This window comes from Ruditapes philippinarum, unplaced genomic scaffold (genome assembly GCF_026571515.1).
Source record: "Ruditapes philippinarum isolate M1 unplaced genomic scaffold, ASM2657151v2 ctg51_1_1_1_1, whole genome shotgun sequence".
Classification (NCBI taxonomy): Eukaryota; Metazoa; Mollusca; class Bivalvia; order Venerida; family Veneridae; genus Ruditapes; species Ruditapes philippinarum.
Window position 1 is genome coordinate 249,970 of NW_026866950.1, and position 13,454 is coordinate 263,423.

The 13,454-nt window shown below is 31.2% G+C and overlaps 1 protein-coding gene across 8 annotated transcripts in view; it reads left to right on the forward strand.

Moving 5' to 3' along the window:
* The window catches only part of LOC132734295 (uncharacterized), a 39,799-nt gene that overhangs the window by 20,761 nt on the left and 5,584 nt on the right, over positions 1–13,454 (forward strand). For 4 of the 8 annotated variants that reach the window (XM_060721002.1, XM_060721004.1, XM_060721001.1 and 1 more), the window contains 5 exons: positions 4,056–4,231; positions 5,943–6,040; positions 6,368–6,466; positions 7,008–7,265; positions 9,536–9,595. In XM_060721002.1, the coding sequence (XP_060576985.1) occupies positions 4,056–4,231; positions 5,943–6,040; positions 6,368–6,466; positions 7,008–7,265; positions 9,536–9,595 (691 nt within the window). Of the gene's footprint in view, positions 1–1,299; positions 1,354–4,055; positions 4,232–5,942; positions 6,041–6,367; positions 6,467–7,007; positions 7,266–9,535; positions 9,596–13,454 lie in introns of all 8 variants that reach the window. The other 4 variants (XM_060721000.1, XM_060720999.1, XM_060721005.1 and 1 more) reach the window with 3 other exon arrangements.

Below are 13,454 nucleotides of genomic sequence, written 5' to 3' on the forward strand. Positions count from 1 at the left end.
AATTCTACCTGATTTGTGTGTCATCTTGTGATACTAGGCTGTTCGAGGCAACAGGGTTGTAACTTAGTGAGGTTAAAGAACAAGTTTCGATAGTGTACCAATCAACCATATAATTCATTTTTTCTCAAAGATGATTGTCCCAGCATAGAATCTGTTTCTTTATATTTTCTGGAGAACACTCTGGTTGACAGAAGAGTTGTGCTTGTTGTTTTAATTTGGATTAGGATATTTTTTTTCAGGGTTATAAATTTTGTACATGATTGTAAGTTCAATAATTATATATTTTTTGATTTTGAGATTTATATTCATGTAAGAAAGGTTTAGTTCAAATTTAAAGCATATTGTTTTTAAGTTTTGTAGTTACATTTGACCACTTTTGAGATCACTGGTTGGTGGAAGGTGATACACTGTATAAAGATTAGGTATATGTTTAAAAAGCAAAAGAAATCTATGTATGATAGGAGACTACCAAAACTCTTATTCAAACTTGTATGTTAAAAATCAGATTTTTTTTTTTTTTATTTTTATTTGACAGATAAAATTGTCTAGAAATCCTGTTTTAGACCAAAATTAAATTATTTTTCGTTATCAGCGACACTAAGTCTATCAAGTTCTTATGGAAAGTTCAGTTTTACAGGTCAGGAAGACCCAGGTTGCCTTTTCCTTAATTATTTTAGTCATTATAGGGCATCTTGGTATACCAATTAACTTCTTCAAACCTATCTTGGTGGCTTCTTATTTAAGAATCTAATATGCTAAGCAAATTTTAAAGCTTTGCCTCTAATCGGCAAGATATTGGAAGTCAGCGACCTTAACCACTTGGCCATATAGAAGCCATTTGATTGTCAGTTTGGTTAAGGTGAACATTTTACAATAATAAATAGTTACGTGCTAGCTATAAAACTAATATTCATTGCACATTAAATCAAGCTGTTCCTTTTTTTAGTAAATTAAGTCAGAAGGATTAATTTAAGAGTCAATCTATTCTCAATTTAATCCGATAAGAAAGAGATAAATTGACCAAATATAAGATATACTCCGTGCTGAAATGAAGAGGTGGTGTAATTTAAGAATAACATATGTAAAAGAAAAAGCCAATATTTGGGCAGATTAATATCTTACAATAGAAGCTTACTGATTTATAGGTGTAAATTAAACTTCATTTGAAAGAGTTATTCGTTTAAAGTGAATTGAGCTCTTCTTTCGTGAAAGGTGATTGCTTGAATATCATAAACGTATCTTTTGGAAGTTTAAGAAAGAATTTATCATGGTATTTTTTATTTGATTCATATCTGAAAGTTGGAATTTGCTAAGTGCCAAGTTTGCGGTCAAGATTTATTGGAGAGTTACTGGGTAAGTGAAAAATAGGGTTATTAAAATTTGTATTTTAAGTTATGTTCAACATTGCTACTGAAAGTGGTTTTCTTGTTATTGTTCTTGTTTTTAGGTAGGGCTGTCATTGATAGACAATTTTGTATAGATATATCGAGAGACAAATATTGACGATATATCGATATATTAACATTGACAGTAATGCAATGAAAAACAATTAAATGTATATTATAAATTGGGATCATGGTGTTATGCATGCTTCTATTAGACATTACAAATACTTCAAACTAACAGAAAGTTTTTTTTTCTGTTATTTTTGTCACTGACATTTGAAAACGGAGTTTAAAGTTCAAGTTAGCCAAGAAAACTAGAAAAAGTGACTTCTCTTTTTAGGCAAAAACGAGAGGTATATTAACTTACAGAAATAAAAAATTTTTTTAGCTTGTATCGATATCTAAAAGTGTGTATCGATATTGTATCGGATGATGAATATCGATGATACATCAATATTGCGATATTCAATGACAGCCCTATTTTTAGGAGAGAATCTATTAAAAAATAATTTTAATCCAGATCTGCTCTCCTATTTCTGTTATTTAATTGAAATATTCAGTTATGATTATTTTCCAAACCAAAATGTTTGATTTGAATTCCATCAAAATTTCATTTAATCTGTCGGAGAACTAAAACAAAAAGCAACAACAAAAAAACAGTTTAAGATATTTTCAGCATTACACTGTTACACTCAGTTTGATGTATCTGCCAACTAAACTGAAAAGATTACTGAGTTTTGAACCCCTTAACCAACTGGTATTGTAAGTGATTAGCCTTTAATGCTACCAATATAATGTCACCTCAGTGCAGTAATGCGTTAACTTCTTATATAATTTAATAGGAATTAACCAGTTACTGCAGTAAGGTGACATATAGAACCAGGCCAGCCTGCATATCAGGCTCTATACCGTTGGTAGCTCAGTTTATCAATTAAAATGCTTTTAAATTTGAACGGAATGTTCCATATCCTATTTAGCTGGGTGAATTAGTATTCAGAAGGCTTTAGTTTTATTTGATTTGAAGTTGTGAAATTTCACCTTTAAATAACAGCTAATTAACAAGTTACCTGGTGGTTGTATCAAATGGTGTAATATTGTCAGAGGAGTGCTATATATTGACACTTTAACAATATATCAGTAATTATTCAAATACATTGTAACACTCAAATAATTTGTGTAATTTTGTTCCTTTTTAGAAAAAGAGGTCATAATGTCATCGTAAAGGAAACACTTATTTACATGTAACATTTTCATTTAAACATATTTTTTTATTGCCTAAAAGTCCTTGGACTCTTTTGAAAACCCCAAATATTTATTATAGTTAGTTTTGTTACATTTATTTAAGAATTAAAATGTCTGTTTGATCTGTGATTGGGCCAAGGGTTTCCGGTATCAACACACTTAAGACATTATCAGGTCTAATCTGTGTGGTATGAACCGTTATTTACTTTAATTGTAAATGTATAATTTTTTTCTGATTACTTATAATGATTTGTACGATTTTATCAGTTGTAGATTTTTATCACAGGAACATAGTTTTCTGACATTAAATGTATTATAATATCTGAAGCATTGGCAGTGGGTTTTTAATTGGGGAATATGTTTGTGGATTTATCAATTAATTAATTAAGCTTGTCATGATGAGTGTAATTGTTTCATAAGGATTGTGAATGTATCTGAAAAATGTGAGTTTTTGTTTGTTTTTTCTTTCTTACTTATTTTCATATTACTGATTTCAACCAAATACATGTTAATAGATACTAGTGTACTATATAGTAAATTTTGTTACTAAGCTGTGAATTTGTCTGTCTTAAAAATATTTTTCGTCGTCAAGTGTTAAGTTTAGGGTTTTAAATAAATAATTGTCACAAAATACCCATGACTCAGTGAAACCAAAGGTGAACGTCGCGTAGCCATGACTTACACTATACCCCTGTTCCCCCTCTACAACCCAAAACCCTTAAAACATCATCCAAACATCATTAGTATTGACAAAAATAAATTTTATGAAAAAAAAAAATTTATGAAAAAAAAATTATAATTATATATATAGTGTAAGTCATGGCCACGCGATGTTCACCTTTGAGAGAAACCCCATAAACTGTTGAGGTTCTTTATATGTAATTTTTAAATCACATTTTGCTCTTTGCTGTGGGTTTAAATCCTGACAGGGACATTGGGTTCTTTCATGAAGGCTTACAGAAGGCTGGGGATTCTACTGGGGTACCATTGACTCATGCCAGACATAACACATGTTGGGGTAATTTAGGTCTTCTGGTAGTAAAGCTGAAAGTTGCCATAATGCCTTTACATTTTCAGTGTGACATAAAACTTACAAAGAAAAAAAAATAACATAAAAAAAAAACTGTGACCAGAGCGTTACAAGTCGACTATATAATGAAAAATTAATGAAAAGCTCAAAAAGTGCTTTGAATTTTATACATTTCTATTGAGAATACTAAAATTAAATTGTGTTATTGTCTCTTTTTCTTAATGATTTTCATTTTTTTTTATTTTCTTTAGTACTAATATAGCAGTATACATATTAACATGAAATTCTTTATCCAACCATAGCTTAGTTTCAGGAAAAGCAGATGGAATTACAATAAACATAAATAGATAAATATATTTCTATAATTATACCTACATAGTGATGTTTGTATATTACAGAAGCGTCCACTGGGTGACATAGAGACGAAGCACAGATATACGCCCACACAACCGGTGTTGTCATGTCGTACTGTTGATATAGACGTCAGTGGCACGCGGACATACCGACCAAAATCTTCCGCAGATATCATCAGTGAGCAGCATGCACTTATACACAACATATATACAAAAGCCAGGTAAGAAATAACTTCACAGCTTTCAGTGCATTATAGCCAATATAATGCATGGAAATTTGCATATTTACCTCATTTTATACCTTTCTGGCATTGATTAACAAAGATAAAAGAAAAGTTAAAAAGTATAAACCTTATTTGGAAATTTTAAGATTGAATAAAAGTCATACAAAAGTTTTATACTTTGGATAATCCTTGATTTTTAATGCATTACACTTACACCAAATTTAAGATGCATTCCATAATGCTGTGATTTACACCAAACATACTTGTTGGATTTTCCAAGTTCATCTCTGTAGATTTAGAATTTATTTTGTATCGTTTTGTAGATTTGGATTTAAATGAAATTTTACTATTAGCATCAGGATTGTTTTAACTGTGAAAACATTGCGAAACTTGATGGTTTGAAAACGGGAGCAAGCAGTTTCATTTTTTATTTGAGACAGCAAATAATATAAATCACTGTAAAGAAGACAGTGTCTTAGGATTGTTCGAGTGTTTTTCTTCACATTATATGATTGAAGATTGATGATGATTGATATATTCTACCTTTCTAACTACACAATGAAGTTGTTATATCACATTCAATTTATCACATGACATGGTTTTGAATGTAATATAAGCATTATTAGTATTTCTCTCTTTGTTACTATGTTATGTTATAGGTATAAATTACACCATCTAAGGATTACTGAATTTTTTTGTGCTCTGCTTTCTGGCTTTATAATTATCATTGTGTGATAAAAATAGACCTTACATTCATCATCATTTCATATGTTTTAAGACTGACATTACACTTGTCGTAGGAAAGTTGTAAAGCCTGCCATAGGTTCACTTCGTAACTTTTTCTTAGACTGGTAAAACACTAAGCCTAATAGCTGCAAATGAATCCCAGCTTTTCGACCAGTGCAGACTTAGAGCTGTCATCACATTTGTGTTATATTATCATGGTCTGCACTGTTTGCCATTCATCCAGTACTTTATTTTCAAATATTCCCCTAAAATGATAAATGGTTTTGTCCAGACTGAAAGATGAACTGATTCATTTAAGGTATTTAGGGAGGTAAAGATTAAAGAAAAAACTATATGAAATAACATTGCTTGTAAGCCTCTATTAATGTATTTTTCCATTCTTACAGGTCTTATACCTTCCTGTTAACTGTGTGTTTAAATTTAATTCGTAAATTGGCAACTTGTGCGATAGCCATTGATTTTCAGATATCAAGTATTAACTTACCATTAAAGTTTTAACTATAAGATGAGATGTTAAAGAGTAAATACTGCTAGGTCGTATAATGAGTTTTTTTCAAGTGTGCTCTTGTTTGAATTGGCAGCAAATTTGAAGTATCAGTTTTAAAAAGAAAATTAGTGATATCTCTTCAAAGAAGAGTGAAACATATTTTAAACTTTTCTTGGCTAAATATTGAAAAAACGTTGGAATGAAATTTATTCGAATTAAAATTTCTCTATCTTTGATACCGTTTTTCTCATTTGTTGAGTGTTGCAATTTTAATTGGTCTTTTATTAAGGAAGACCTTAGTTGGCGTATAAAGTTTAATTCCCATTATGGGTAGGTAGAATCTTCAACAGCCAGCTGGATAGCTACATGCACTTCACATGAAGTAATTCACTAACACCACTAGTAGACATTAGATGTAATAAAGGTTAGAATGATAACCATTGAATGATTTGCTGACATTTTTTTTTATTATAGGAATATAGCATCAGCGCCACCTAGAAGGTCAAAGACACCAAGAAAATCTGTTGCCAAGGACAACAGTCAAAACAAAGAAAATAATAATCTTAAATCAGGTTAGATTTCCTTGATATTAATAAGCTGTCAACATGGTAATATTTTTTGTGTAATAAATGATCATGTAAACAGCAGTAGTTTTTGATTTTACTGGGCACATGATTTTATTATTACCAAGATAACCTAATCATAACTTTTTTGTAATTTTGTTTATTAATGAGCAGTCTTTCTAAAAGGTAAAGAAAAAAACACACACACACAAAACAATATAACCCTAATTATGTTTATGAAATTTTAAGTTAGATAATAATAATGTGTGTAGACAAAAGCTTTAGCCGTATATAATATTTTAACTATGTAACTATCAATGGAATGATATTTTTCAGTTGAAGTTCAAGGTCGCCCATTAACGTCATTGTCACAGAGACCATCAGAGCACTCCAGTAATAGAGGAAACACTTCAAATAAAAGACCTAAAACAACTGGTATATGTTAGAGTTTAACCATTTATATCTCTATATTTCTTACACTAGAGAAATTTCTCCAAGACAGTTGATCTATGGACATTGATTCTAATGGTCAACTGTCTGTTACTGCTGACCCATAAATCATTTGGTTGTTTGTGGAGAAACTGGTTATGACTGGTTAGGTAACCAGGAAAGCAGGTGACCAAAATATATTGAAATTGGTATAAAAAACCAACTGAACATATAATCTGTTTTCACTTCATTACATTCTTTACATAAGAATAGCATATTGTCATGTGTTTAGATTTAATTAAGATCATTTGTGGTAGTCACTGGTTCTGGTGACCACAGGTTTGGACCTCAGATTCTTTAAAATGAATCCTGGTACAGTTGTTTAAATTTGAAACTTTTACATGTCTGTTTTGTATTAGAAAAAAAATGGATTTTTAATATTTTCATAATTTCCTAAGTCGATGAAGTCTGACCTGGCTCTAAACTGGAGATAAAGGTAATCAGTTTCTGGAGGCAAACAAGTGATTATAGATGTTGTTAATTTCAGGTCAGATAAAGAACAACAAGACTGTACATGACAGTTTTATGGTTGTTCATGCGGACCGTGAATTGATAGAAACAAGACGATCGTACCGCAGCCTTACAGACAAAATACACAAACACTGGGAGCCAGAAAATCACGATTTAAACACTGGCACATATCAGCGTGGCAAGAAACCTCCTGGTGTGCCAAGCGTAGATTCATGGTTGACGTTTAGTGGGACACAGAACGAACAGTCACAAGGCATTGTTGATGCATTTGCTGGTGAGATTTTGATAAGAGTTTCCTTATAAACGTTTTCCTAAAATTTACTGTTCCTGAATGATTTTCCTTTTAACACTGCCATCACATTTTTCATGCTCCCCGAAAGTTTGTTTTTTTACATTGTTACGATAAAATTGTCCCTTCATAGAAAGCTGCTATGTGTGAATTACGTTGTTTTTTTTATTTTGCATGATGGCTATTTGTTTGTTTTTGCTTTGGCTGTCAAAGCTTGCTTTTGCTATTTATTTATCAACTCCTTGCCTAGTAGAATATTGATGAATTTGGTGAACAAAAATATTGGGAACCTTGCATTGAATTTTACATGCGAGCATGCATAAAGATTGAATTAATGTTTTTAATAGTTTTGCAAAACAATGTTGTGTTCGCACTTACTTTTGGGCTGAGAGAAACCTCATCAAGTTACAAAAGCTTGATTAAATACAGAGTTGTCAAAACTTTATATGATTGATTTTATTTTGAAAGAAAAAAATCCATCAGTTTGTTGTACCAAACAAAGAAGCTTTGTTTAGTAGTTTGCGCAAAAACACAATCAGACAATTGAACAGTTTTATTAGTGTCTGTACCATACACAGAACAATAAAAGTGCATATTTTACGTACAAATGCATGCTTTATCTTCACAAGAGCAAATAATATGCGATGGTAGTGTTAAAAAGTTGAGATTCATGAATGATTTATATGCGAGACCATTCCTAGCTGAAACGTAGAAATTTCATTTCTTTAGATCAAGTGTATTTATCCTGTTTTATGATTGTGAAAATAATGCAGTCTGGTATTTTCTATAAAGGACTTTTAAGGTAATAATTCTGTCAGTAAAGTGTTTTGTTGAATATAGAGGATTTTGTTATGTTCAAAAGTAATTGTATTGCCTTAGTGTTAGAGTATTGTTAAAGCATATAAAATGAAGAAGCACATCAAAGCAGATACAATAATCATCTGCTAATTGACAAAAATATACTAATTGCATGATATTTTGGCTATTATGGCATCATGCTTGAGTTATTATTGACTTTATGGCATCATGCTTGAGTTATTATTTACTTTATGATATCTATTAACATTATGGCATTATGCTTATATTATTATTGACATTATAGCATTTTACTTGTATATCTATTAACATTATGGCATTACGCTTATATTATTATTGACATTATGGCATTTTACTTGTATATCTATTGACATAAGGGCATTATGCTTATATTATTATTGACATTATAGCATTTTTCTTGTATATCTATTGACATTAAGGCATTATGCTTATATTATTATTGACATTATGGCATTTTACTTGTATATCTATTGACATTATGCTTATATTATTATTGACATTATAGCATTATGCATGTATATCTATTGACATCATGGCATTATGCTTATAATATTATTGACTTTGTGATATTATGCTTACACTATTATTGACATTATGGCATTTTACATGTATATCTATTGACATCATGGCATTCTGCTTATAATACATGTATTATTGACTGTGATATTATGCTTACACTACTATTGACTTTATAATATTATGCTTACACTATTATTGACTTTATGGTATTCTGCTAAAACTATCATTGACTTTATGGTATTATGCTGATACTATTATTGACTATATGGTCTTATGCTTACACTATTTTTGACTTTATGGTATTATGCTTACACTATTATTGACTTTATGGTATTATGCTTACACTATTATTGACTTTATGGTATTATGCTTACATTATTATTGACTTTATGGTATTATGCTTACACTATTATTGACTTTATGGTATTATGCTTACACTATTATTGACTTTATTTTATTATGCTTTTGATGGTATTATGCTTACACTATTATTGACTTTATGGTATTATGCTTACACTATAATTTAGTCTATTATTTACTTTATAGTATTATGCTTACACCATTATTGACTTTTGACTATTATTGACTTTATGGTATCATGCTTACACTATTATTGACTTTACACTATTATTGACTTTATGGTGTTACACTTACAACTTTTATTGCATTAATTACATAATTTTAATAGTATTATTGTCTTTATGACATTATGCTTACACTATTATTGTTGACTTATGGCATTATGCTTGCATCATTATAATTGACTTTATGATGTTATGTTTGTATATCTATTTACTTTATGGTATTATGCTTACACTATTATTATGGACTTTGTATATCTATTGAATTTATGGCATTATGCTTACACTATTATTATTGACTTTATGGCATTAATTCAGAGCATGTACTTGAATCATTTCTGGATGACTCGGAGGATAGTTCTGATTCTGAACAGGAAGGTTGTACATATTTCATCATGTTCTTCTTTTAACGGAGTGGCTTCTTTAATATATGGTGGACAGGAGTTTATAATTTATGATAAAAAATTTGAATGGATTAAAAAGATTTGGAAACTTTTTAGTCCCCTACCGGTTTACCGGAGGGGACTTTAGGTTTACCCTCCGTCCGTCTGTCCGTCTGTCCGTCCGTCAGTCCGTCTGTCCGTCCGTCAGTCCGTCCGTCCACAAAACTGGATCCCGCGATAACGCAAAAAGTACTGAAAATATTTTAATGAAACTTGATATATGGATAGATGGCAGTATGGAGATTATGCACGTCTTTTTCTTTTCTTCCTATGTTGAAAATTCTGGTTGCTATGGCAACAAATAGACTGAAAATATGGCAAATTTTACACATAACCTGGATCCCGCGATAACGCAAAAAGTACTGAATATATTTTTATGAAATTTGTTATATGGATAGATGGTAGTATGGAGATTATGCACGTCTTTTTCTTTTCTTCCTATGTTGAATATTCTGGTTGCTATGGCAACAAATAGACTGAAAATATGGCAAATTTTACACATAACCTGGATCCAGTGATAACACAAAAAGTACTGAAAATATGTTTATGAAACTTGACATATGGGTAGATGGCAGTATGGAAATTATGCACATCCTTTTCTTATCATCCTATGTTGAAAATTCTGGTTGCTATGGCAACAAATAGACTGAATTTCAAGATTTCTGATTCTAGTTTTTAAGTTTTTTCACTATAAGTTCTTTATTTCTTAAGGTATTTTCTTCAAACTTTAAATATAAGTTGCTTGTCATCAACCACATCATATGTGACAAGGTTTACAACTCTAGCACAAAGTTTATCAGAATTACCTCCCTTGAACTTAAAATTTTCATGAAAAAAACTCTTTTTTTTTTTAATAACTTCTTTTTCTGAATGTATCTACTTCAAACTTCATATAAATGTTTCATATTATCACTCAACATTAAATTTTGTGAGTGTTCAATACTCTAGCAAGACTATTTCCAGAATTATGCCCCTTTTGAACTTAGACTTTTTTTTGAGAAATTGGTAATTTTTACTCCAACTTCTTCAATCATGATAGGATTTTAAAAATGTTATATTTTGATAACAGGGATGTTTAAAAAATAACTTTAGAGTGTCTTTCAGTCCGTCTGTCTGTACATAAAAACTGTTTCCTGTGATCACTTTTAAAGAACTTTTTCAACAAATTTACTTAAAATAGGAACCTAAGTGAATGGCCCTTCAAAATGTTGCTTGGGCTCTTACCCGCCGGTAGGGGACTTATGGATTGCTTGCAATACTATGATAATTGCTTGTTTTTAATTGTTTAGTAGATTTTGGGTCAGAGGAAGTTTACATTATTTATTTTTTCCTTCATTTCTTTTTTGTTGTTTTAGTATTGATGGAAATTATATACCTTATATGCTAAGAAATGACAAAATAATAAGTACATTAGTTTTAGTGAGTATTCTGTTAGTTTTCTTATTTTGAATTTCTGAGTACTGACTGTCAGAAAAATGTCATTAGAAAAATCGGATTGTATCATAAACTGCCTTTTGAATGGTGATATATTCAATGGTGAATTTGAAAATTTCATGCACAATTTGACAAGTGTCTGCTACAGAATTAGGAATGATAAGAGTAAATTGAGTAGGTACAGACTGAAATGTCATTTTTTCGCTCATCTGTTTTGAAGAAAAAGTCAACGGCATTGTCTTCATGGTCATACAAAAACTTAAATGTAGCCCATTATTAAAACATTTCAAAAGTTATCAGCATGAAACTAACCTGGGTTCGAGTCTGTCGATATTTTTTATGGTTCTCTTCTGTTTGGCAAATTGACAATCAAAATGACGGAAGAATACAGAATAGCGCATATGTTATGAATAAAGAAAAAAAATGTTATAAATAAGTAAAAACTATCAACGCCTGAAACCCAGGCTAGCATGAAACTTGAAATACTTGCTTATTATGACACGTTTCAGTTGTTAGACAAGGGGCATTATTTTGAAAGCAATTTTTGGAGATATGGGGATCCTATCCTTTTAAAACTGTTCTCATACACTAGCATCAAATTTTGATGTCCTGTCCACCTTATCTTATATAATAATGCAAATTAATGCTAGGTGTAAGGCTGGGTTTATTTTTTGTATTATACAGGTTTTGGCATTTAAAATTGTATTCGTCAACTTTGTCAGTTTTCAGTCATGCTATATTAATATTTAACCTGTTATAACCAGATTTTGCCACCAAAATAGAGCTCAACAAGTCCGCAGTTTGTTGCCGTCTCACCACGCTCTATACTGTTGGTAGTTCAATTTTTGTATTTTAATACTGAAAAACCCGTACACTTTAATTAGACTGATATCACTTCAAAGGAGCGCAAATCTTGTACACATACCTAGCTGGTAACAGTTAACATTATTTTTATGCCACCGCAGCATCTGCGATGCGGTGGCGCATATAGCGATTCACCTGTGTGTGTGTGTGTTTGTGTGTGTGTTTGTGTGTGTGTTATATAGATTATATAGTGAACTTAAAAAATCTTCTTGTGAAAAACCACTAGTCCAATTTCAACCAAACTTGGCAGGATTGTTCCTTGGGTGAAGGGCTTCCAAAGTTGTTCAAAGAATTTCATTCCATGCAGAAATCTGGTTGCCATGGCAACCAAAAGGAATTATAAGAATAAATTTAAAAAATCTTCTTGTAAAGACCCAAAAGGCCTAGAGCTTAGATATTTTGCATAAGGCATTGTCTGGTAGACCTCTAACAAGATTGTTCAAATTATAGCCCTGGGGTCAAAATTGGCCCCGCCCCGGGGTCATTGATTTTCACTATGTACATATTGTAAAAACTTAAAATACCTTCTTGTAAAAACCCAAAAGGCCTAGAGCTTAGATATTTTGCATAAGGCATCATCTGGTAGACCCTTACCAAGATTGTTCAAATTATAGCCCTTGGGTCAAAATCGGACCCGCCCCGGGGTCATTGATTTTCGCTATATGTACATATAGTAAAAACTTAAAACACCTTCTTGTAAAGACCCAAAAGGCCTAGAGCTTAGATATTTTGCATAAGGCATTGTCTGGTAGACCTCTACCCAGATTGTTCAAATTATAGCCCTGGGGTCAAAATCGGCCCCGCCCAGGGGTCATTGGTTTTCCTTATATGTATATAGTAAAAACTTTAAAAAAATTCTTCTAGCAATTGACAAATGCTAGAGGTTAGATATTTTGCATGAAACATTGCGTTGTAAACCTCTAGCAAGATTGTTCAAATTATAGCCCTGGGGTCAAAATTGCCCCCGCCCTGGGGGTCATTGATTTCAATATATACATATAGTAAAAAAACAAAAAATCTTATTGTCTGAAGGTACAAGGCTTAGAGCTTTAATATTTGTTAAATAACATCATCTAAAGGTACTCTACCAAAGTTGTTCAAATTTTGCCTCTTGTGTCAAAATTAGCCCCGCCCCTGGGAGCCATAGGTTTATCTTATATGTATATAGTTAAAACTTAAAAAATCATCTTCTCTAAATTTACAAAGGATAGAGATAAGATATTTTGCATGAAACATTGTGTAGTGAACCTCTAGCAAGATTGTCCAAATTATAGCCCTGGGGTCAAAATTGATTCAGCCCCGGGGGTCATTGATTTTCATTATGGACATATAGTGAAAAAAAAAATTTCTGTCTGAAGGTTCAAGGCATAGAGCTTAAATGTTTGATATATAATATCATCTATAGGTCCTCTACCAAAGTTGTTTAAATGTCAAAAATTGGCCCTGCCCGGGGGCAGTGATTCTCATTGTGTACACGTAGTAAAACCAGAAAATAA